At 52.4% G+C, this 24,457-nt stretch overlaps 1 protein-coding gene across 14 annotated transcripts in view; it reads left to right on the top strand.

Moving 5' to 3' along the window:
- The window catches only part of LOC124468198 (unconventional myosin-XVIIIa-like), a 59,575-nt gene that overhangs the window by 33,268 nt on the left and 1,850 nt on the right, over positions 1-24,457 (top strand). For 10 of the 14 annotated variants that reach the window (XM_047020823.1, XM_047020828.1, XM_047020827.1 and 7 more), the window contains 21 exons: positions 1,336-1,464; positions 5,327-5,470; positions 6,015-6,104; positions 6,189-6,308; positions 6,488-6,605; positions 7,364-7,491; positions 7,696-7,850; positions 9,058-9,181; positions 9,656-9,856; positions 9,935-10,045; positions 10,333-10,437; positions 10,801-10,947; positions 11,138-11,251; positions 12,551-12,667; positions 14,228-14,311; positions 14,970-15,107; positions 15,595-15,780; positions 15,922-16,061; positions 18,004-18,048; positions 22,096-22,218; positions 22,594-23,986. In XM_047020823.1, coding sequence (XP_046876779.1) covers positions 1,336-1,464; positions 5,327-5,470; positions 6,015-6,104; positions 6,189-6,308; positions 6,488-6,605; positions 7,364-7,491; positions 7,696-7,850; positions 9,058-9,181; positions 9,656-9,856; positions 9,935-10,045; positions 10,333-10,437; positions 10,801-10,947; positions 11,138-11,251; positions 12,551-12,667; positions 14,228-14,311; positions 14,970-15,107; positions 15,595-15,780; positions 15,922-16,061; positions 18,004-18,048; positions 22,096-22,218; positions 22,594-23,971 — 3,897 coding nt within the window. In that variant the 3' untranslated portion in view covers positions 23,972-23,986. The remainder of the gene's footprint in view (positions 1-1,335; positions 1,465-5,326; positions 5,471-6,014; positions 6,105-6,188; positions 6,309-6,487; positions 6,606-7,363; positions 7,492-7,695; positions 7,851-9,057; positions 9,182-9,655; positions 9,857-9,934; positions 10,046-10,332; positions 10,438-10,800; positions 10,948-11,137; positions 11,252-12,550; positions 12,668-14,227; positions 14,312-14,969; positions 15,108-15,594; positions 15,781-15,921; positions 16,062-18,003; positions 18,049-22,095; positions 22,219-22,593; positions 23,987-24,457) is intronic. The other 4 variants (XM_047020832.1, XM_047020825.1, XM_047020824.1 and 1 more) reach the window with 2 other exon arrangements.

Here is a 24,457-nt window from a genome sequence, read left to right as displayed (position 1 = left end):
ACTTGCTGCTGTGGAGAGACCACAGCAGAGAACAGAAGCAGAGATGCTGACTCCTCCCCCTGAGGAATGTGTTTGTGTTTGTCTCTGAGCTCGCTGCCAAGTGCTGCCCGGGTACAAGTGTGTGTGTGTGTCCTGCTGTTCTCCTGATGGTGGACTAGAAGGCAGGATTAGTGGTCTCTCTCCAGACCCCCTGGTGAGACCAGGATCAGAGTGGGAGTGGTCTCTCTCCAGACCCCCTGGTGAGACACAGCTGAGTGTTCTTGCTGTTCAGACACGTTCCTGCCAGGTGATGGACCTGTCTGTGGTCTTCCGTCCCGCTACTTGTAGACTAATCATGGTAAACAGAGCCTGGCACACCGAGGTTTAATCCCATCAGATGGAAGGTGGCCTCCAGCCAAGAAGAGAAATCAAGGAAGAAACATTGTGTGTTGAGCAGAGAACAGCACAGTACCGCTTCCCAGCCAGCTGCAGTGGTGGAGCTTATTAGGACGTGGCAGGGAGGGTGATTACTGCCAGGCTGCTGCCGCTGCCTCCAGGGCGCTGGGTTTGAACCCAGCTCAGGAGTGGATTAGCGCCGAGATGGTCATTCACAGAACATTCCAGCTGCCTCCTAGCAACAGCCGCCCCTGCAGAATGTCAATTACAGCAGTTCTGCTCCCAGCTGGCTGCACAGTCACATGGCTGCTGCCACGATGATACATGACCTTTGATTTATCAGTTTGATGTCATGTTACTGTATCGCGCACACACACACACACACACACACACTCGCTCACTGGGGGTCACGTAGTAAGACTAAACGGCTTTGTGGAGCCAGATTCTGACAGAACAAATTGAATCTTCAGCTGTCTGTCTGCCTCACACAGCCTCCTCCTTCTCTCTGCGGGGGCGGGGGGGGGGGGGGGGGGGGGGCGGGGGGGGCGGGGGGGGGGTCCTATTGGCTGTTTTACTGTCTTACTTTTGACTCTTAAGGGACATGGTTGACCGTTATGTCCAGCATGTGTAATCTAGTTTGTAGATCTTGCTCTGTAGATCTTACAGGCTCTTGTAAGAAGTATGTCTCGCTGAAACGAGACATACTTCTTAATTCACTGCTGGTCTGTACTAATAGTGCTTCAATACATTGGAAAGTAATCAGATAATGCAACTTAAGTGCCAAACAAACAGAAAGTCTTTTGATGAACAGATGAGGAGTTTAGTTTGAACTGGGCTTTGATGCAATGATAGGTTGTGTGTCTTGTTTGAAATGCTGAGCTGATCTAAGCTGTGTGTGTGTGTGTGTACGTTTGATTGTGTGTGTGTGTACGTTTGATTGTGTGCGTGTGTGTTCTGCAGTTGTTCTTCAGAGCTGGTACGTTGACTCAGCTGGAGGAGCAGAGAGATGAGCAGACCAGGAGGAACCTCACCCTGTTCCAGGCTGCCTGCTCCGGATACCTGGCAAGACAGGCTTTCAAGAAGAGGAAGGTACAGGACCACACACACACACTCCAGTGTGGAGAGAGTGAGGTGTTGCTGTGGAGAGTGAGGTGTTGCAGTGGAGAGTGAGGTGTTGCTGTGGAGAGTGAGGTGTTGCTGTGGAGAGTGAGGTGTTGCAGTGGAGAAGTCAGTAACTGATGAGGGTTAGCCTGCAGCAGAGGCTGTGTGCTCTGTGGCATGCTTGAGCTGTAGACACAACGCTGCTGTAAATCTGAAAGTAATCAGAGAGAGACTCTGTAAATCCATCACGCCAACCCATCCCTCCTCCGCCCTCATCCAACCAATCACCGTGGCCGCTGGGACGAGGAAGAGACGTGTCATCCTTAATCTCCACCCCCCCCGCCCCTTCTATGGGTCACTGTCTCGCACGCCTTCACTTCATCCATCCCTTCATCCATTCATCTGTCTGTGAGGTTGGCCCATCTCTCCATCCTAGTAGATCTATGGCCTCAGTCTGTCCCGGTCCTGGCTGTGATGAGGCTGTGAATACACCCAGCCTCCTCTGGGGGTGCTGCTGACTCCCTGCTTCAGAAACCCTTCTGGACTTCCTGATCCTCAACTGGAGAGCACGAGAGAACCAGGTCTCGCTCACACGCACACATTTCAAATTCCAACCGTGGAACCTAGAGACCTCAGAACCTGGAACCTGGGAACCTTAGAACCTTGGCTGTTTCTTCCTGGGAATGTCTTACTACATGGTTCTGTTTTGTAGCTGGCCCCATTTGTTTTTGTTATCTTCGCTCCTATTATTTATCTTTGGCCTCCCTCCCTCCCCCAAGGCTAGAGAAGCTGCTTCTGAGTCATGGGACTGGGTTTGAAGATATGAGCCAACAAAAGGCCATGGTTTTTCCTCTTATGAAGTTGAAAGGTCATCATTCAAGGTTTGGTCAGGCTGGAAGCGTAGCTGTTTCTAATCCTTTGCAAGGTCAGAGGAGCACGGGGGGAGAGGGGGGGAACCTGCCAGCTTTCTAGGTGGCTGCACGGTTACCTGCACAGTCACAACATCCATTAGCACAAGGGCACGTTTTTTCACAAATGCCCTTGTGCATTTCCCCTTTGTAAATGCAGCTATGCTGAAAAGACATTGTAGATATTTTCTGAATTTAAGTTGTTTGTGGTTTAAGTCGTAGTTCTGGGGTTTCAGATGAGAGATACGAGAGCAGAGAGCATATTTCTCCTGTAGGCCACTAGGATTCGTTTCAGTCGGTTACTACGGCTCCTATTTCAGTGGACAAATGGAAACGTGTTTCTAGAATAATACGATTTGTGTTATGATAAAATGAAGATATTTCATGGTCCAGACTTCACTCTTCTCTACCTCATTGTTCTTGTACACTTGATGTATGTCCTCATTCAGCAGCTTGCTGTATCTGAAACCATGTGTACAACATGAGGGATATTCACATGCAAGATTGTATGCTTTCAGTAGAAAGTAATGCAAGCTATATTAGTCTTACTGTTTAGTGGATGAAAAGCACCTTTTGATTCTGTCCGTTCTCTCTGTGATAACACACCAGCAGGAGGGTTTCTTAGCACCTATCGCCCGCTAGGCAAATGTGCCGTCGGTGAGAAAGTAGTTATTCCAGATCCACCAACCTCTGACCGCTGTAATTGGACGAAGGCAGTGAAGTGATGTATTTCTGTGGGAGGCTCCTCATCCATCTCCACAAGGCAGATTAACTTGGTGTGTTTCCATCCACAGGCCTGTCTTACAGTAACCACTCTATAATGAAACTCATCAGGCCCTGCCTCTCCCCCTGTCCTGGGGGCGTGCGGGGGGCGTGCAAGCTTTCCTGCTGCAGGGCTGAGAGAGAGGGGGATTAGGAGCAGACGGCAGTGTTTACCCTGAGACACCAACCAGAAAGCAGCAGAACCCAGTAGCTTGTAGAGGTGCTGAGAGTCGGGATGAACAGATGCCTGGTTCAAACAGTACGATTCTCAGAGGAGGAGGGGCCTCTGTTGTGGAGTAGGAAACTGCTGTCTAAGGAGGAGGGGCCTCTGTTGTGGAGTAGGAAACTGCTGTCTAAGGAGGAGGGGCCTCTGTTGTGGAGTAGGAAACTGCTGTCTAAGGAGGAGGGGCCTTCATCCACAGCTGCTTCAGATGTGCGTCCCCTAACTGACGGAGCTCCTGTGTCTGAGAACCTGCTGCGTCCCTGATCGAGAGAGAGACATTTACATTTATGCATTTAGCAGACGCTTTTATCCAAAATGACTTCCAAGATAGAGCTTTACAAAAGTGCATAAGTCACTGATCATAACAACGAGATGGCTCCAAACATTGTGGGTAGCCAAAACATGAAACATACATTGTGAAAACCAAATAAGTCCCAAAGGGAAGAACCATAAGAGCATGTAGTTAAATAAGTTACAACATTAACCTCAAAAGTGCAAGGGTGTACCTGTGGAAAAAGCAAGCAACAATAATACATTTTACAGCGAGTACAATCATTTTAAGTCAGTTTCAACTAACCAACAACAGCAACAAGTCTCTCAGTACAGTCATTGTGATCCTGGAGGAAACTAACATCAGGTCCAGCCAAGCATTCTTAAGTGCCGTTAAAACAAGTGTGTCTTGAGCCTCTCTCTCAGTAGTCAGGATGCTCTCTCTCCCAGTAGTCAGGATGCTCTCTCTCTCCTCTCTCTCCCAGTAGTCAGGATGCTCTCTCTCTCAGTAGTCAGGAGGCTCTCTCTCCCAGTAGTCAGGATGCTCTCTCTCTCCTCTCTCTCTCAGTAGTCAGGATGCTCTCTCTCTCCTCTCTCTCCCAGTAGTCAGGATGCTCTCTCTCCCAGTCGTCAGGATCCTCTCTCTCTCCCAGTAGTCAGGATGCTCTCTCTCCCAGTAGTCAGGATGCTCTCTCTCTCCTCTCTCTCTCAGTAGTCAGGATGCTCTCTCTCTCCTCTCTCTCCCAGTAGTCAGGATGCTCTCTCTCCCAGTAGTCAGGATCCTCTCTCTCTCCCAGTAGTCAGGATCCTCTCTCTCTCCCAGTAGTCAGGATGCTCTCTCTCCCAGTAGTCAGGATGCTCTCTCTCCCAGTAGTCAGGATCCTCTCTCTCTCCCAGTAGTCAGGATGCTCTCTCTCCCAGTAGTCAGGATGCTCTCTCTCTCCTCTCTCTCCCAGTAGTCAGGATCCTCTCTCTCTCCCAGTAGTCAGGATACTCTCTCTCCCAGTAGTCAGGATCCTCTCTCTCCTCTCTCTCCCAGTAGTCAGGATCCTCTCTCTCTCCCAGTAGTCAGGATGCTCTCTTTCCCAGTCGTCAGGATCCTCTCTCTCTCCCAGTCGTCAGGATCCTCTCTCTCCCAGTAGTCAGGATCCTCTCTCTCTCCCAGTCGTCAGGATCCTCTCTCTCCCAGCTTTGTCTCAGTCAGAGGCCCTTAATGCCAAATACGAAAATCACATTGTGTATTACTGTCACTCAAGTGGCCTAATCTTTTGTTTGTCATATTTATTATGGGCTAAACATCACAAATGAGGCCTATTGAGTGTGTGTGTGAGAGAGAGAGATTCACTGCATTTCGCAGTGGGTTAAAGCTTTCATGGTGTGACAAATCCTAATTGGCCATCCAGACTGCCTTCGGGCCAGATTCTGCTTGATGTTCAGAATGGAGCAGCTCTAATTGGGTTTCCCTTAATCTGCTCCTTTTGCACACACACACACACACACACACATGCATGCAAGCAGCAGAATACAGCATAACACAGCGCACTGGCTGCCAACATATATTGATGTTTGATTTAATGAATCAGAAGTGCTTCCAGTCATAGAGCAGGCTCTGTGGCTTGTCTTATGCCTCAGCATGGCTGACAGACACACTGTGTGTGTGTGTGTGTGTGTGTGTGTGTGAGAGCAGGTCCAGGACCGGGCTATCCGCTGCATCCAAAAGAACATCCAGAAGAACCGTGGGGTGAAGGGCTGGCCCTGGTGGAGGCTGTTCACCACCGTCAGACCCCTTGTCCAGGTCCAGATGACCGAGGAACAGCTCCGAGATAAGGACGTAAGGAGCTGTCTGTCTCTCTCCATCTATCTGTCTCTCTCTCCATTTGTCATCCTGTCTATCTGTCTGTAGCTCTATCAGTCTCTCTCCATCCGTCAGCCTGTCTCTCTCTGTTCATGTGATCGTTCACCTAAACATATTCCTTCAGGACACACCACGTACAGAATGCTCACACAATGAAGGCAGCAGCTGGTCCTGCTGGCCTGGACGCCTGGTTAGACTTGCTGTCTGTGAGCAGTCCCCTCAGCAGAGACTGTGCGTGTGTGAGGCTAGGATGTGCCTGCCTGCCTGCCACCCACACCCTGCCTCCTCTCCTCTGTGTTGCATAACACGCTGCGTGGTCTCCTGTTCAGAGAACGGCGTTCCTGCAGCTCTTCATCTCCTTGTTCCCGTCGTGTGTTTGGGAGCAGGGATGGGCTGGCGGCTGTGGGCAGGCGTGGTGGCGTGGCTGGGCTCCCTGGGGCTGTGGGCAGGCCTCGGAGGCCGCCTGCTGCTGCTCCTCTCTCTGGGTTGTCTGACGGCCCTGGCCTTCTCTCTCCTCCAGGAGGAGATCCTGCTGCTCAGAGGGAAGCTGGACAAGGTGGAGAAGGAGAGGAACGAGCTGAGGCAGAATGGCGAGAGTCTGGAGAGCAGGGTGGGTCGTCTGGGGGGCTGTACCGGGGGAGGGAGGAGGACCTGGTCAGAGGGTATACTGACGTGTGTGTGTGTGTGAGAGCAGATCTCGGAGCTGTCGGCTGAGCTGGCTGACGAGAGGAACACAGGAGAATCAGCATCCCAGCTGCTAGAGACAGAGACGTCAGAGAGACTGAGACTGGAGAAGGACATGAAGGAGATGCAGGTACACACCGCCCCCCCCCCCAGACAACACACACACTCACACACATGCATACACCCCCTAGACACACACACACACCCCAGACACACACACACACAGAGAGACACTACAGATAAACAAAAACACAGACAGACAAACTGACTGCACATGTAAACTGTAGTTGTGTGTGTATGTTTGTGTAGACTAAGTTGGAGGCTGTGAAGAAGCAGCTGGGCTGTATGGAGATGGAGGTGATGGAGGCTCGTCTGATCAGGACAGCAGAGCTCAACGGGGAGCTGGACGATGACGAGGACGACTCAGGTGAGCGCTGACCTCCTGACCCCTGACCCCAGACCACCATCCCCCCTGACTTCCTGACCTCCAGCCCCCCTGACCTCCAGCCCCCCTGACTTCCAGCCCCCCTGACTTCCAGCCCCCCTGACTTCCAGCCCCCCTGACTTCCAGCCCCCCTGACTTCCTGACCTCCAGCCCCCCTGACTTCCAGCCCCCCTGACTTCCAGCCCCCCTGACTTCCAGCCCCCCTGACTTCCTGACCTCCAGCCCCCCTGACCTCCAGCCCCCCTGACCTCCAGCCCCCCTGACCTCCAGCCCCCAGACTTCAAGCCCCCCTGACCTCTAGCCCCCTTGCCTCCGGACCCTCAGGGTGATTGTACTTGATGAATACCGTTGTAGTTGAAATGCTGACTGACCTTAGCCTTACTGGCTAGCCTGGCTGTTTCTCAGTATGGAGTCTCCTGTATTCTGCAGTTTGAGCTCTGGATAATTTAGGAGAACTTTCTTTTAAAAACCCTCCTTCCTTCCAGAGTCTTAAAGAGCTTGCCTGGTACTACCCAGAGCTTTAGGTTTTGATGAAAGAAGTTTGTTTGAGGGAAGTTTCCAGATCTGTTGGCATCTCGTTTAGACTCCAGCAGATCTTCCAGCATTGCTGCTGATACCAACTTCAGCCGCTCAAAGCTGGTTCCTCCATGCAGGCAGACAGTCCTGGATTAAAGGCTCTGTCATCCCAAATGTCATTTGATTCCCCCCCCCCCCCCCCCCCCCCCCCCCCCCCCCCCCAGGAGGAGAGTGGCGTCTGAAGTACGATAGGGCGATCCGAGAGACAGAGTTCACCAAGAAGAGACTCCAGCAGGAGTCTGAGGACAAGCTGGAGACGGAGCAACAGGCCAAGAGACACCTGGAGAGAAGGGTGAGGAGGGGGGGAGGAGAGGAGAGGATGGGGGGTGGAGGGGGAGGGAAAAAAGGGGAGGAGGGGATATTATTGTTATCATAAACAGAATAGGTGCAGAATTTCTTCTCATCAGATGCACTGATGATGTAACGCATCATCTCACCTGGCACTCAGATTGGCTGCTGTCAAACCTTTAGTAAACTGTGTGTGTGTGTGTGTCAGCTTGCAGAGCTGCAGGCGGACAGTGAGGAGCAGCAGAGGAGCATGCAGCAGCTGAAGAAGAAGAGCCAGAGGATGACTGCAGAGCTGCAGGACACCAAGCTGCACCTGGAGGAACAGCAGAGACGCAACCATGAGCTGGAGAAGAAACAGAGGAGGTACACACACACACCTGGACACACGCACACACCTGGACACACAGGGATCAGGTCAGCTGCACTGGAGAACAGGGAGGAGAGGCAGAAGAGGTCTGAGGAGCAGCATTAGCAGGAGGAGATGACTCCGACTCGTAGCACTTGAGAGGCGATGGCAGAATGGGATCCCTCCCCCGAGGCTAATTGAAGATGCTCTGTTGGAGTAATGATTTTCAGCTGCGCAAATGCTCGATATGCCTCTTTTTGGCAGAGGAGAGGAGAATCACAGGAAGCCGACAGTTGGGGACACTAGAATGCAGCTTAGTGTGGGGCCACACGGTTACTAACAGCAGCGCTGTTCTCAAGATTCAGATGCAATCACGTTTTCTAAAGAACAGCCAACTGGTAACATTTAAAGCTGAGTGCAGATCAGATGATGAGGTGAAAACACAGACCTCCAGTAGTAACAGACCTCCTGTAGTAACAGACCTCCTGTAGTAACAGACCTCCAGTAGTAACAGACCTCCAGTAGTAACAGACCTCCTGTAGTAACAGACCTCCTGTAGTAACAGACCTCCTGTAGTAACAGACCTCCAGTAGTAACAGACCTCCAGTAGTAACAGACCTCCTGTAGTAACATACCTCCTGTAGTAACAGACCTCCTGTAGTAACAGACCTCCAGTAGTAACAGACCTCCAGTAGTAACAGACCTCCAGTAGTAACAGACCTCCTGTAGTAACAGACCTCCTGTAGTAACAGACCTCCTGTAGTAACAGACCTCCAGTAGTAACAGACCTCCTGTAGTAACAGACCTCCAGTAGTAAAAGACCTCCAGTAGTAACAGACCTCCTGTAGTAACAGACCTCCTGTAGTAACAGACCTCCTGTAGTAACGGACCTCCAGTAGTAACGGACCTCCTGTAGTAACGGACCTCCAGTAGTAACGGACCTCCAGTAGTAACGGACCTCCTGTAGTAACAGACCTCCTGTAGTAACGGACCTCCAGTAGTAACGGACCTCCTGTAGTAACAGACCTCCTGTAGTAACAGACCTCCAGTAGTAACAGTCTTGATGGGAGGATGACCAGGCACCAGACTTGCCGCCAGTCCTCTCATTGTTTACAAAGACATTTCTGGAATATTCCCCAAACCCGAGCCTCAGAATGAGTGAACTGGCCTGTTCCGGACCTCTGACCCTGGGTGTGTGTGTGTGTGTTTGTGTTTGTGTGCCAGGTTTGACCTGGAGCAGAGCCAGACCCAGGAGGAGGTGCAGAGAGAGAGGACCCAGAGAGAGAAGCTGGCCAGGGAGAAGGACATGATGACCGGAGAGATCTTCAGTCTCCGACAGCAGCTGCAGGTAGGGAGCACGCACGCACACACACATTCACACACGTGTCAACACTGATATACACACATTCCTGTGTGTCCAACACAGTCTCAGATGATGGATGACAGGGTTTTCTCAAGTGGAATCCTGTCCCTGTCACCTCTGCTCTGCCGTCCTGCTGCATGGACGTGGCTCTGACTATCTCTGCATCTTCTCTCTCTCTCTCTCTCTCTCTCTCTCTCTCTCTCTCTCTCTCTCTCTCTCTCTCTCTCTCTCTCTCTCTCTCCTCTCTCTCTCTCTCTCTCTCTCTCTCTCTCTCTCCTCTCTCTCTCTCTCTCTCTCTCTCTCTCTCTCTCTCTCTCTCTCTGCCATATGACGTTGTGTCCTTGGGCTAGGCACTTCACCCTACTTGCCTCGGGGGAATGTCCCTGTACTTACTGTAAGTCACTCTGGATAAGAGCGTCTGCTAAATGACTAAATGTAAATGTAAATCTCCCCCCCCAGGATAAGGAAGTGGACCTGAGTGCGGCCAGCCTGAAAGTGGAGCATCTGGAAGCGGAGCTACAGGACCTCTCCTCCCACGAGTCCAAGGAGGAGGCGTCGCTGTCCAAGGTCCGCAAGCTGCAGCGCGAGCTGGAGGCCAAGGTCAAGGACCAGGAGGAGGAGCTGGACGAACAGGCTGGAACCATCCAAATACTGGAGCAGGTAGGACCATCCACATACTGAAGCAGATAGGACCATCTACATACTGGAGCAGGTGGCAAACATCCGTGTGTGTGACAGGCCAAGCTGAGGCTGGAGATGGAGATGGAGAGGACCCGGCAGACCCACTGTAAGGAGCTGGAGAGCAAGGAGGAGGAGGTGGAGGACTTCAGACAGTCCTGCAGCAAGAAGGTAGGCTGCACCTAAGGCTGCATCGCTGCACCCGACCATGTGTCACATGACATTGTGTTCAGGATTTGGCACACCTCGTTAGATAAGCGCTGAGCTGCAGTCATTCCAGATCTCAGATCAGCCTGTCATCTTAATGTGTTCATGTCTGGAGTGTGTGGATGATATGTACTGATGCAGTGCTGCTACAGCTCTCTGGAACAACTACCAGAGGAGCCATTTGGCTCGATGGATAGGGGTGTGGGTGCTGATCCTACTGTGTGCGTGTGTGTGTGTGTGTGCATGTGTAGCTCAAGCAGCTGGAGCAGCAGCTGGAGGAGGAATATGACGACAAACAGAAAGTTCTCAGAGAGAGGAGAGACCTGGAGGCCCGACTGCTCAGCACCCAGGACCAGGTACGCCCCCACTGGTTCTGTCTGACTGTGTTGTGTTCCAGCTGGTTCTGTCTGACTGTGTCGTGTTCCAGCTGGTTCTGCCTGACTGTGTCTGACTGTGTCGTGTTCCAGCTGGTTCTGTCTGACTGTCTGTCTGACTGTGTCGTGTTCCAGCTGGTTCTGTCTGACTGTGTTGTGTTCCAGCTGGTTCTGTCTGACTGTGTCGTGTTCCATCTGGTTCTGTCTGACTGTTTTGTGTTCCAGTTGGTTCTGTCTGACTGTGTCGTGTTCCAGGTGGTTCTGTCTGACTGTGTCGTGTTCCAGGTGGTTCTGTCTGACTGTGTCGTGTTCCAGCTTGTTCTGTCTGACTGTGTCGTGTTCCAGGTGGGCCAGAGGGATGTGGAGACAGAGAAGAAGCTGAAGAAAGATCTGAAGAGGACCAAGGTGCTGCTGGCCGATGCTCAGATCATGCTGGACCATCTGAAGAACAACGCCCCCAGCAAGAGGGAGATCGCCCAGCTGAAGAACCAGGTAGATCCTCCATCGCCTCGCATCCCTCCTCCACCCTCTTCCATCCCCTCTTATCTCTCCTCCCCCCTCCTTTCCCCTCTACTCCACCCTCCCCGCTCTGGGAAGTTTTGGAATTATCTTTGACCCTGGCCTAATAATCCTCTTTCATGACCCTCTCCTCCCCCCTCCTCCTCCCCCTTCCTCCTCTCAGCTGGAGGAGTCAGAGTTCACTTGTGCAGCTGCGGTGAAGGCTCGCAAGGGCATGGAGCTGGAGATAGAAGACCTGCACATCCAGATGGAGGACGTGGTCAAGGTCAAGATATCTGTGAGTCTGAGGGGCGGAGAGAAGGGGAGAGATGGAGCGAGAGAACAGAGGGGAGAGGGAGATTGGGGATAAAAGAGAGTGGAGGGGAGAGATAGAGCGAGATTTTCTGGTAGTTAGTCTTCCTGACTGACCCACCCCCGTAAACCAGAGCTGTGCAGAGCTGCATTTTTTAAACTTGCTGTCTGGAAGTGTAAAGCTAAGGTAAACACTCTCACTGAAGTATCCTAAACCATAAGGCAGCTTCGTTACTGCAGAGTTCATTTAGTTAGAGTTGTGCATAGTCATTATGTCCAGCTAGCTTGTTTACTTGGCAGGGTTACTACAGTAGTCAGACTGTACACCTTGTTGAGAGACATCATTCCAGAGGGTGTTAGAATGAGCAGGAATATGAAGAACATGATTTATACAGTGTGTGTTTATATAGTGTGTTTATACAGTGTGTGTTTATATAGTGTGTTTATATAGTGTGTGTTTGGCAGCAGAGTTCTTGGCAATCTTCCAGACAGCAGGTTCTCTGCCCCTGGCTGCCCCTGAGCCTCACTTTACCAGTTTAGCAGATACACACACCTGCACTCACTCACACACACACATGTCCACGTACACTAGGGCTGGGCGATACATTGAATATTACAGATTTTGTATATTTTTATATATATGTATATATAATTTTTTTTGCTGGTCCTTGTGTTGCTTGTGTTTTGCAATTACCGTCTGGCTCCTCTTTTATGGGGGCGAAAGAAAATCTTTTTTTTATTATTTAAATGAAAATGCGAACATATCAAGATATATATCGAATATCGTACATTTTTTGTAATATATCGCCCAGCCCTAACTTGCACACACACACACCTACATATACTCACACATACTGTCCATCTACACACACACTCACACTTACACTCACTCCAACACACCCCCTTAGGACCTGCCATACAGGTGAGGCGAGCTGTCTTTCTGTGCGTCTAAATGAGCCAGTCAGAGTTGATGATGTTGGAGGGTCTCCTGCAGAACAGGACCAGCCTGGCAAGCAGCAGGAGAGCTCTGATGGGCCACAGACAAGACCATCATGACCATTGATTACTTTCTCTGGCCTGAAAAACAACCTGCGATAACACTCCTCCCTCCCCTCTCTCTCCTCCCTCCCTCCTCTCTCTCTCCCTCCTCCTTTGTCCCACCCCTCCTCTCTCTCCTCCCTCCCTCCTCTCTCTCTCCCTCCTCCTTTGTCCCCCCTCCCTCCTCTCTCTCCTCCCTCCCCCCCCCTCCCCTTACCCCTTCCCTCCCCCCCACTCCTCCTCTCAGCTGGAAGAGCAGATGAGCAGGCTGCAGAGGGAGAAGAACGATCTCCAGTCTCGTCTGGAGGAGGACCAGGAGGACCTGAATGAGCTCATGAAGAAGCACAAGGCTGCCGTCTCCCAGGTAACGCTGTATTCCTGATGTCTCCTAGGTAACGCTGTCTCCTAAGATATGCTGTCCTCCTGGCTCAGTCTGGACCGGGCCTTAATAACGTCTGACCAGCGCTGTGTCACACCTGCTGCCTCCAGCCCAGCCCCCTCCCGCCTGCTGCCTCCTGCCTCTAGCCTCCCGCCTGCTGCCTCCTGCCTCTAGCCTGCTGCCTCAAGCCTCCTGCCTATAGCCTCCTGCCTGTAGCCTGCTGCCTTCAGACCCACAGCAGACCGCCTCTTAGAGTCAGGGCCTCTAATCACAACTGGAGTTACAAATAGTGATAACCTGAAGTGACAGTTAATGTGAGATGACAGATCACACCACTTCCTATTCTCTCTATCCATCTCTCTCTTCTTTTCTATTTCTTATCTCTCTACTCTCTCCTTTTTGTCTCTCCTCTCTTTGCTCTTTCTTATCTCTCTAGTCTCTCCTTTCTGTATCTCTCTCCACTGTCCTCTCCTCTCTCTCTACTCTCTCCTCTCCCTGTCTCTCCTCTCTCTCTACTCTCTTCTCTACTCTCCTCTCTTTCTTCTCCTCTTCACTCTTCTCTTCCTGTCTCTTTCCTCTCTCTCCTCTTCTCTCTCCTCTCCTCTTCTCTCTCCTCTTCTCTCTCCTCTCCTCTCTCCTCTTCTCTCTCCTCTTCTCTCTTCTCTCCCTGTCTCTCTCCTCTCTTCTCTCTCTCCTCTCTCTTCTCTTCTCTCCCTGTCTCTCTCCTCTTCTCTTTTCTCTCCCTGTCTCTCTCCTCTCTCCTCTCTCTCTCCTCTCCTCTTCTCTCTACTCTCCTCTTCTCTCCCTGTCTCTCTCCTCTTCTCTTTTCTCTCCCTGTCTCTCTCCTCTCTCTCTCTCCTCTCCTCTTCTCTCTCCTCTCCTCTTGTCTCTCCCTGTCTCTCTCCTCTCCTCTCTCCTCTCTCTCTCCTCTCCTCTTCTCTCTACTCTCCTCTTCTCTCCCTGTCTCTCTCCTCTCCTCTCTCCTCTCCTCTTCTCTCTACTCTCCTCTTCTCTCCCTGTCTCTTCTCCTCTCCTCTCTCCTCTCTCTCTCCTCTCCTCTTCTCTCTACTCTCCTCTTCTCTCCCTGTCTCTCTCCTCTCTCCTCTCCTCTCTCTCTCCTCTCCTCTATTCAATGTGACACAATGTGGGTGCCAGCATTTATGCTTTTTTTTACAAAACAGTTTTTCTCTGCACGTGTGGGTGTTGTGGTTCAGAGATGTGAAGATAAGCACTACTAAGGTGGTGCTCTGTTGCTTCACGTCACAGTTCAGGGGTAGAGGCTGTTCCACTGCTCATCATGTTAACGACAGGAGACACAGACATATTACATATTACTACATATTACATATGACTACATATTACATATTACTACATATTACATATTACTGTTTTGTGACATGTTCACGTTTAGTTGATATCTTAAATACACATGGAGCACACACACACACATAGGCATGCACACAAGCCACACACACACACATAGGCATGCACACAAGCCACACACACCTAGTGACTGCTCTCTCTCTGTGTATGGTGTGTGTACAGTCTGCCAGGGACCTGAGCCAGATCAGTGATCTGCAGGCCCAGCTGGAAGAAGCTCAGAAGGATAAGCAGGAGGTCCAGGACAAGGTACAGTCCCCCTAACCCTCTCTCTGTCTCTCTCTCTGTCTCTCTTTTTGTCTCTCTCTCTGTCTCCCTCCCTCCCACCCTCCTGTAAACAGTCCCTCCCTCCCTGGGTGGTTCTGAAGGCAGATAGCCATCTAAAGCCTGCGACCTGGCAGTGATTAGCAGCTCCCTGAGAGAGGCGTGTCGGTCTCCTTAACCACATGAAAGAGAAACTCCAAACCTTGCTCCTCTCACAAGCAGAGCTCTCATTAGGGGGACCTGGTGCATTGTGGCTAGAGTTTTTGTCAATGTTTCACTTTCATCCCCTTATCAGTTATGAGCAAAGTATCAGATTGAACACGTTTGTAAAGCCTTGATCTCCCCACACAAAGGTCCTGGTGATGGTTATCCCCCCTGATGCTGCCCTGGCTCCTGGCTATTAGAGGCCACAAGGCTTATCAGCTCATTGGCTATTCATCTCAAATTCTCCTGGCAGGAAAGACAACAATAAAGCGGGTTATCTGGCCTGCTTGTTATTCACACCGAGAAGGAGGAGGGAATGGGAAGGTTTCCCGTCTGTTAATTGGCTCGGACACTTGTGGAGTGGAGAGCGGTGTGTTGGACTGAGTGAGGTGTGGGCCTGGTTTCCAAGCAGTCCTGTGTGTGTGTGTTGCTCCCCCAGCTGCAGTCACTCCAGAGCCAGCTGGAGTTCCAGGAGCAGTCCATGGTGGAGAAGTCCTTGGTCAGCCGACAGGAGGCCAGGATCAGAGAGCTGGAGACCAAGCTGGAGTACGAGAGGACCCAGATCAAACGCCTGGAGGTCAGCGGGGAGGGAAGGAGGGATAACGAGAGGGAGAGAGAGATGGAGAGAGAGAGGGAGAGAGAGAGGGAGAGAGAGATGGGGAGAGAGGGAGAGACAGATGGAGAGACAGATGGAGAGAGAGATGGAGAGAGAGATGGAGAGAGGGAGAGAGAGATGGAGAGAAAGATGGTGAGATGTGGTTGTACAGTGTAGAGGACACCCCTAACAGACTGATCCATGCTGGGGTTCTATATTCCTGAGTTCAGAGTTAGTCTCATGTCCTCTCTGCTACAGCTCCCACTGGCTCTGTGAGGATTTCATCCTTGACAGGGCTGTGATGCCTGCTCACACACACACACACACACACACACACACACACACACACACACACACACACACACACACACACACACACACACTCAGAGGAGACACACACACACTCAGAGGAGACACACACACACACACAGAGGACACACACACTCAGAGATTGTGTGTGGTTGTCCAGATCCTGGTGGGGCGTCTGAAGGAGAACCTGGAGAAGATGACAGAGGAGAGAGACCAGCGCGTGGCAGCAGAGTGCCGGGAGAGAGACCAGAACAAGCGTCTGCAGAGGCAGAGCCGAGACATGAAGGAGGAGATGGGAGAGCTGGCCAAGAAGGAGTCAGAGGCCAGCCGCAAGAAACACGAGCTGGTGAGACTGGACCAGGGTCAGGGGTCAGGGGTCAGGGACCAGCAGGGGCCTCTACAGCCACCTGGGGGGGGGGGTGAATGTGTGTGTGTGTGTGTGTGAAACAGACATGCTGCAGTATCTCATACTCTGACTGCCCTTCAGGAAATGGACATCGAGAGTCTGGAGGCGGCCAATCAGAGCCTGCAGGCAGACCTCAAGCTGGCTTTCAGGAGGATAGGTGACCTGCAGGCCGCTATAGAGGACGACATGGAGAGTGATGACAATGACGACCTTATCAACAAGTAGGCACCTCTCTATCTCATTCTTCCGCTCTCTCTCTTTACCTCTCCAACTCTCTACCTCTCTCTCTCTCTTCCTCTCCCTCTCTCTCCTGCCTCCTACGTGAGTGACAGTAGAAGTTGGTCCTTGGAGACCAACTTGCTGCTCTGCTCTTTCAGAACGGTTTCCAGCTTTGGGGAACAGTTGACTAAAGGTCAATGCTCGTTATTTTGCCAAGTTGTCATTCAATTAGATTTTTTTTTTTTTTACTTATTATTTCCTTACTGCCTTTCTCTATACCTTCTTTTGCTCTTGCTCTCTCTGCCCCCCTCCTCCCCCATCTCTCTACCCCCCTCCTCCCCCATTAACAGACGGGAAACATTCCTATTCCCTCCTCCTCCTCGGCTGTCTTCGCATTCGCCATATATTTAAAACACTGCTCTCCATTTGGATGTAGAACTGACCCTGGTACGAAATTAACAAAATACTCATTAGACGCAGATCGACATCACTGTATGTAGTGACGTAGCTAGCAGAGATTACCCTTCTTTGACAGAAGACACTTTTTGCCACAAAAACGTAACCTCCTAAACTGTGCAACGGAACGTAAATAAAAATACAAGCAACTCAATCGGGACCAAGACTAAACTTTTGACATCTATGTTGTCTATGTAGTGCAAATATTGACTGAGGCTTAGGGGTGGGAAAAGAAGAAGAAGAAGAAGAAGAATATATATGTGAGAGAACAAAGGTTCTGCCCTTGCCGAAGGCAAAGCACACCCAATGAACAAATACCAGATAAGGTATGGGTTAGTTTGGCTAGAGTAGTACAGTAGGCCTAGATTCTAATGAGAGTGAGCTACACAATGGTTGCGTAGAGCGCGCATGGAGGGGGAAGGGAGAGAGAGTGAGAGAGAGGTAGAGAGGAAGAGGTAGGCCTCTAAGAAACAATGGACGATCAATAGCAACTGATCTAACGATGGTTAGGTTAAATCATTTGTAAAATACAATCAAACATCAACAATTAAATCACGACATGCCAATATGTCACAAGTAAGAAACATTGCAAATCGCAGTTACTTTTGTCGATCTGTTGAAAGGAGTCAATGGTTCGTTATGTCCAACGAATAGAAAGCGGAATCTCTCGTCAAAGTTCCGGGCGCTCAGTGAGTGTGCAGGTTAATAGGAAAGTCAGAAATTATGTGTTCACTTCAGTTATCCTACGAACAAGCGGGGGTGATTGTACGTTGGGGGGTTTTATATTCCCCAAGGAAAGAGGGGTATCCTTGTAAAGGTGAATTCCTGATTGGTCAGTTACTCCCACCTGGGCGTCATCCTGAGATCTGCTTAGAGTTGTGAAGTGGCTGCTAGCTTTGAGTTCTGTTATTTCTAAAGTCCTTGGAATGCTTAAACTTCAGAATATAACAATACAACATTCATAAAGGGTTTTGTTAGTTATTATGACACAATTATTTTGATATCAAGATTGACTGACTTAACTATACCTGAAGGGAAGTTATAATCAAACATTAAATTAAACGACGTTCTAAGTAAATGAGAAAAGCACACATCATAACACATCGACTACTGTCATTGAAATATTGTCTATGAGCCATGTAGTCCTTAAGAATGTTTGTAAATCCACATAAGAAAGTTCTTTCTTATGAATCCTTTGTCTGATACTGTGGGACCATGTTGCCTGTGTTCCTGACCCCATGCTGGGCCAGAAGCTTTGAAGCTCCTGCTCTGGGAGATAAGGACAAAAAGGGGAAAGACCCTTCCCTTGTCGGGAGTAGGAGAAAGGTGTGATGGTACCATGCTTTGTCTGTTGACTCTCTGCTACAACACTACTACCCCCTCCTCCTCCTCCTCCCTTCTCCTCCTTTATAGTCTGTTTGGTGTTTCTCACATCATTTTTTTCTCTTATTCTTCTGTTCTATTGTGTTTCCTTCCACTCGTCCCCAGTTTACAAGACATGGTGACAAAGTATCAGAAGAAGAAGAACAAAACGTGAGAGGATAAAAGCCTCCTTTCTTCCCCCTCTTTCTTCTCCTCCTGTTGTCTCTTCATCCTGCCCTGAGCGAGGGAATGATGCGGTGTTCAGGAGGCCTGTCTGCCTGCACACCTGTCTGCCTGAACACCTGTCTACCTGAACACCTGTCTGCCTGAACACCTGTCTGTCTGAACACCTGTCTGCCTGAACACCTGTCTGCCTGAACACCTGTCTGCCTGAACACCTGTCTGCCTGAACACCTGTCTGCATGTACACCTGTCCGCCTGTACACCTGTCTGCCTGAACACCTGTCTGCCTGTACACCTGTCTGCCTGAACACCTGTCTGCCTGTAGTCAGTCAGGTGGACCCAGTCAGAACCACACAGAGATGAAACAGTTTGTAGAGCAGCCCAGAGCAGCTGGGTGAGCGCTGGTTCTTAAGCTCTACAAACAGCAGGACTTTGGTTTATGTTTCAGTCTTCTGAGCAACACTCTGCTACCCAAACATGTTCGGTCTGCATGACGTCTGAAAGGTTCCTGACATCAAGCTGTGTTCACAGACACACAGAGAGTCAGGGAGAGCTGTGTTCACAGACACACAGTCAGGGAGAGCTGTGTTCAGACACAGTCAGGGAGAGCTGTGTTCAGGCACACAGAGAGTCAGGGAGAGCTGTGTTCAGACACAGTCAGGGAGAGCTGTGTTCACAGACACACAGTCAGGGAGAGCTGTGTTTAGACACAGTCAGGGAGAGCTGTGTTCGCAGACACAGTCAGGGAGAGCTGTGTTCACAGACACACAGAGAGTCAGGGAGAGCTGTGTTCAGACACACAGTCAGGGAGAGCTGTGTTCACAGACACATAGAGAGTCAGGGAGAGCTGTGTTCACAGACACACAGAGAGTCAGGGAGAGCTGTGTTCAGACACACAGTCAGGGAGAGCTGTGTTCAGGCACACAGAGTCAGGGAGAGCTGTGTTCAGACACAGTCAGGGAGAGCTGTGTTCAGACACAGTCAGAGAGAGCTGTGTTCACAGACACAGTCAGGGAGAGCTGTGTTCAGAGACACAGTCAGGGAGAGCTGTGTTCAGACACAGTCAGGGAGAGCTGTGTTCACAACTTCACACACACACACAGTCAGGGAGAGCTGTGTTCAGACACACAGTCAGGGAGATTCAAGTGTTTCAAAACACGCATCATACCAGCCAGTCTGTGGGAGCTTGTCGGTGAGCTCAGGTCTGTGTAGCGGAGATGCACGGCTGCTGGAGGGTGTTTGTCTGGAGCGGTTAGTGTCCAGAGCTGCGTGTTCCTCTCCCGGAGCCTGAATGCTGTTCTGCCTCTGGTGAAGACAGACAGGACACGCGTGGTGTGGGACAGCGTTTTGATGACAGGAAGACAGACAGGACACGCGTGGTGAGGGACAGCGTTTTGATGACAGGAAGACAGACAGGACACGCGTGGTGTGGGACAGCGTTTTGATGACAGGAAGACAGACAGGACACGCGTGGTGAGGGACAGGACACGCGTGGTGAGGGACAGGACACGCGTGGTGAGGGACAGGACACGCGTGGTGAGGGACAGGACACGCGTGGTGTGGGACAGGACACCCGTGGTGTGGGACAGCGTTTTGATGACAGGAAGACAGACAGGACACGCGTGGTGTGGGACAGCGTTTTGATGACAGGAAGACAGACAGGACACGCGTGGTGTGGGACAGCGTTTTGATGACAGGAAGACAGACAGGACACGCGTGGTGAGGGACAGGACACGCGTGGTGAGGGACAGGACACGCGTGGTGAGGGACAGGACACGCGTGGTGTGGGACAGGACACGCGTGGTGTGGGACAGCGTTTTGATGACAGGAAGACAGACAGGACACGCGTGGTGTGGGACAGCGTTTTGATGACAGGAAGACAGACAGGACACGCGTGGTGAGGGACAGGACACGCGTGGTGAGGGACAGGACACGCGTGGTGAGGGACAGGACACGCGTGGTGTGGGACAGGACACGCGTGGTGTGGGACAGCGTTTTGATGACAGGAAGACAGACAGGACACGCGTGGTGTGGGACAGCGTTTTGATGACAGGAAGACAGACAGGACACGCGTGGTGAGGGACAGGACACGCGTGGTGAGGGACAGGACACGCGTGGTGAGGGACAGGACACGCGTGGTGAGGGACAGGACACGCGTGGTGTGGGACAGGACACGCGTGGTGTGGGACAGCGTTTTGATGACAGGAAGACAGACAGGACACGCGTGGTGTGGGACAGCGTTTTGATGACAGGAAGACAGACAGGACACGCGTGGTGAGGGACAGGACACGCGTGGTGAGGGACAGGACACGTGTGGTGAGGGACAGGACACGCGTGGTGAGGGACAGGACACGCGTGGTGTGGGACAGGACACGCGTGGTGTGGGACAGCGTTTTGATGACAGGAAGACAGACAGGACACGCGTGGTGTGGGACAGCGTTTTGATGACAGGAAGACAGACAGGACACGCGTGGTGAGGGACAGGACACGCGTGGTGTGGGACAGGACACGCGTGGTGAGGGACAGGACACGCGTGGTGTGGGACAGGACACGCGTGGTGAGGGACAGGACACGCGTGGTGAGGGACAGGACACGCGTGGTGTGGGACAGGACACCCGTGGTGTGGGACAGCGTTTTGATGACAGGAAGACAGACAGGACACGCGTGGTGTGGGACAGCGTTTTGATGACAGGAAGACAGACAGGACACGCGTGGTGAGGGACAGGACACGCGTGGTGAGGGACAGGACACGCGTGGTGAGGGACAGGACACGCGTGGTGTGGGACAGGACACGCGTGGTGTGGGACAGCGTTTTGATGACAGGAAGACAGACAGGACACGCGTGGTGTGGGACAGCGTTTTGATGACAGGAAGACAGACAGGACACGCGTGGTGAGGGACAGGACACGCGTGGTGAGGGACAGGACACGCGTGGTGAGGGACAGGACACGCGTGGTGAGGGACAGGACACGCGTGGTGTGGGACAGGACACGCGTGGTGTGGGACAGCGTTTTGATGACAGGAAGACAGACAGGACACGCGTGGTGTGGGACAGCGTTTTGATGACAGGAAGACAGACAGGACACGCGTGGTGAGGGACAGGACACGCGTGGTGAGGGACAGGACACGCGTGGTGAGGGACAGGACACGCGTGGTGAGGGACAGGACACGCGTGGTGTGGGACAGGACACGCGTGGTGTGGGACAGCGTTTTGATGACAGGAAGACAGACAGGACACGCGTGGTGTGGGACAGCGTTTTGATGACAGGAAGACAGACAGGACACGCGTGGTGAGGGACAGGACACGCGTGGTGAGGGACAGGACACGTGTGGTGAGGGACAGGACACGCGTGGTGAGGGACAGGACACGCGTGGTGTGGGACAGGACACGCGTGGTGTGGGACAGCGTTTTGATGACAGGAAGACAGACAGGACACGCGTGGTGTGGGACAGCGTTTTGATGACAGGAAGACAGACAGGACACGCGTGGTGAGGGACAGGACACGCGTGGTGTGGGACAGGACACGCGTGGTGAGGGACAGGACACGCGTGGTGTGGGACAGCGTTTTGATGAACCAATCAGGATTTGTTTCGTTTTTTTTGTTGAAGGTTTTGAAAACAAATTGCAACATTGATGAAGACTACTATATTGTTGGTCAGGTGGCTGTAGGGAGGGTTTATAGTGCAGGGCTAGTGAAGGCAGGGGGTTTGGTAAACACAGCAGATGTTACGACTGTTAAACTGTTTGGACGGGTGTGCTCAGGAACAACAGGCACACTGTTTACAACACCATCCTGTCTGTCGACTTGCATCGTGTGGATGTCCTGTTTAACACCATCCTGTCTGTCGACCTACATCGTGTGGATGGCCTGTTTAACACCATCCTGTCTGTGTCGGCCTGCATCGTGTGGATGGCCTGTTTAAACTGGGATCTTGTTTCAACACCCAGATGTCTAACTGCTACAGAGACACTGGGCTTCTCAGCTGTGTCTCCAGCCTGTCCTATCATCACACCTGTCTCCCCCTTCCCCCCAGCGGAGACGACTCGGAGACCGACTCGGAGGTGGAGGACCGCGTGGACGGAGTGAAGTCCTGGCTGTCCAGGAACAAGGGCTCCTCTAAGACCCTGTCAGACGACAGCAGCCCCAAGACCTCCAGGTCAGTGCCCTTCTCCTGTCACCAGGCCTTCGGCTTGGCTGGTTATCTACTGTAGACACCCTGTGTTAGAACACCGTTTCCTGTTGTAAGACAAAGCTTTAGTGAGAGAACCCAGGAAGAACAGGAGCTAATCAGGTTCATGGAGAATGTTGACAGTGAGATCTATGAGCTGAAACATTCTTTATTCAGCACCTCACTGCTTCCACTGAATTCATTTTGCCTCTTGATTTTGCCAGCTGTCTCTGAAAATGTAATTATTGGATCATGGTTTTCTCTCTCAAGTTCAGGACTCCTTACCTTCCTCTCCCTCGCTCTTTTACTCTGTTTTGTTTCATGTTGACTGATTCCTGCGTCTGTGACCTCATGACCCCTCAGAAACGCTGCCAGCATTGACGTGAAGGAGGGGAAGGAGGGGAAGGAGGGGAATAGGGACAGTAAGGAGGGAGAGCAGAGCAGGGCAGTGTCAGTGGTGAGCTCCCTCAGCTACAGGAAGCGCTCCATGAAGGACTCCATCGGGGGCGCAGGAGACGAGAGCTCCCTCTTCAGCACGCTGAAGGAACAGTCGGACGCCCCCGACCTGTCATCGCTCCGCAGGGCCAAGGCCCGGGGCGAGGATGCTGCTGATGAGCGCAGGAGGGCGGGCGAGGACGCAGACGACTGTGGCTCTGTCATCTCCCAGGCGTACTCAGAGGCCACCAGCCGTGCCAGGAAGGGTCTGGAGCGCCGCTGGGCTCCTCGCAGCCCCGACACGGACAGAGACTCCACCCTGTCCTCGCTGGCGCCCAGCCGGGCATCCCTGCGGAGGGCGCTGGATGATGAGGAGGACGGCAGGTCGACCGTCAGCAGCGTGAGCCGCTCCAGCCCGCGGGCCCTGCGCCGCAGCGCGTCCTGGGTGGATGACGGGCGCAGCGACTCGTACGGGCCGACTGTCAGCCCTGGCGGGGCCTGGCGGTCCGGGGGGCGGAGCCCAGGCAGCGTGTCTCTGGCCCGGAGCAGCCGGCTCAGCGAGTTCGGCCTGCGGGATGACGATGACACCGCCAGCGTGGCGTTCAGCGAGGGCGTGGCCTCCAGCTCCCTGAGACGCAGCCTCTCCACGCCCGCACAGCCACGCCTCTCCGACACCGACCCCCCCGACCCGGCCGAGGTCAAGTCCGTCACGCACCGCAACTACCTGGACCCCGACCTGGAGGCGGCCATCAACGAGGTACTCAGCTTCAAACCCATCAAGTTCAAACGCAGCAAGCTGGAGGACTCCGAGGAGGAGGAGGAGGGGGGGAGGGAGGAGGAGGAGCAGGAGGAGAGGAGGAGCGTGCGGGGGGAGCAGGGGGGGGACCTGGGTCCTGGGCGCAGTGCGTCCAGCCTGTGGCGGTCTGGCTCAGCGGCAGAGCGCCCCGAGTCCTCCAGCAGCTCGCGCTCACGCAAGGCTAAGAAGAAGAAGAGCTCCGAGTCCTCGTCATCGGACGGCCGGCGTAGCCACGGAGACCGGAGGAGCAGCTCCAGGAAGAACAAGAAATCCAGGAAGGGATCGAAGAAGAAGGAGAGCGAATCCGATTCCTCCTCCTCGTCCTCCTCCTCCTCCTCATCCTCGGGTTCAACCATCTCCTACCGTAGCTCCAACAGCGTGAAGAGAGGCCCCGCCCCCCCGCGCCCCTCACAGGAGGAGGAGGGAGCCCCCAGGAGAGAAGGCAAGAAGAAACCCAAGAATGTGGACAGTGTGGTGATGAAGTACCTGTACAAGCCTGACAGCGACTAGAGGATCCAACCTGCAGTAGGTGGAGAGGCAGCCGGCTGTGTGTCTGACCAGCCCAGCCTGGGAATGACCCCTACATTAACATGCTAACCCTGTGTGACGGCTGTTTGAACTGGTTGGTTTTCATTAGACTATGGTGTCCCAATCTGTGTGATGATGTGGGTGTAAAAAGCTGGGTTTAATTGCTGCTTTCTTGAGTAATGATGACTCATGATTAAACATGCTCCGTGTGTCAAGGTTGCCAGTTGCTGAGCATTACAAGCAGCAGCAGTCATGTGTGTGCATGTTAACAAGCAGCAAGTCATGTGTGTGCATGTTAATTGAGATTTGGCCCTTATCGACTTAGCGGGAAGACAAAGCTAAATGCATGTTGTTCTTGTGGTAGGACATTTGAATGGACTTGGACACACCCAAGTGATTTATGACTCCAACACATCAGCCGCTGCTACACTAGCATCGATCGCTGAGGGACGTTGAGGCATGACTGAA

The sequence above is a fragment of the Hypomesus transpacificus genome, chromosome 5, assembly GCF_021917145.1.
Source record: "Hypomesus transpacificus isolate Combined female chromosome 5, fHypTra1, whole genome shotgun sequence".
Taxonomy (NCBI): Eukaryota; Metazoa; Chordata; class Actinopteri; order Osmeriformes; family Osmeridae; genus Hypomesus; species Hypomesus transpacificus.
Note: the sequence above shows the minus strand (reverse complement) of the source record. Positions and strands in the feature narration are given on the sequence as shown.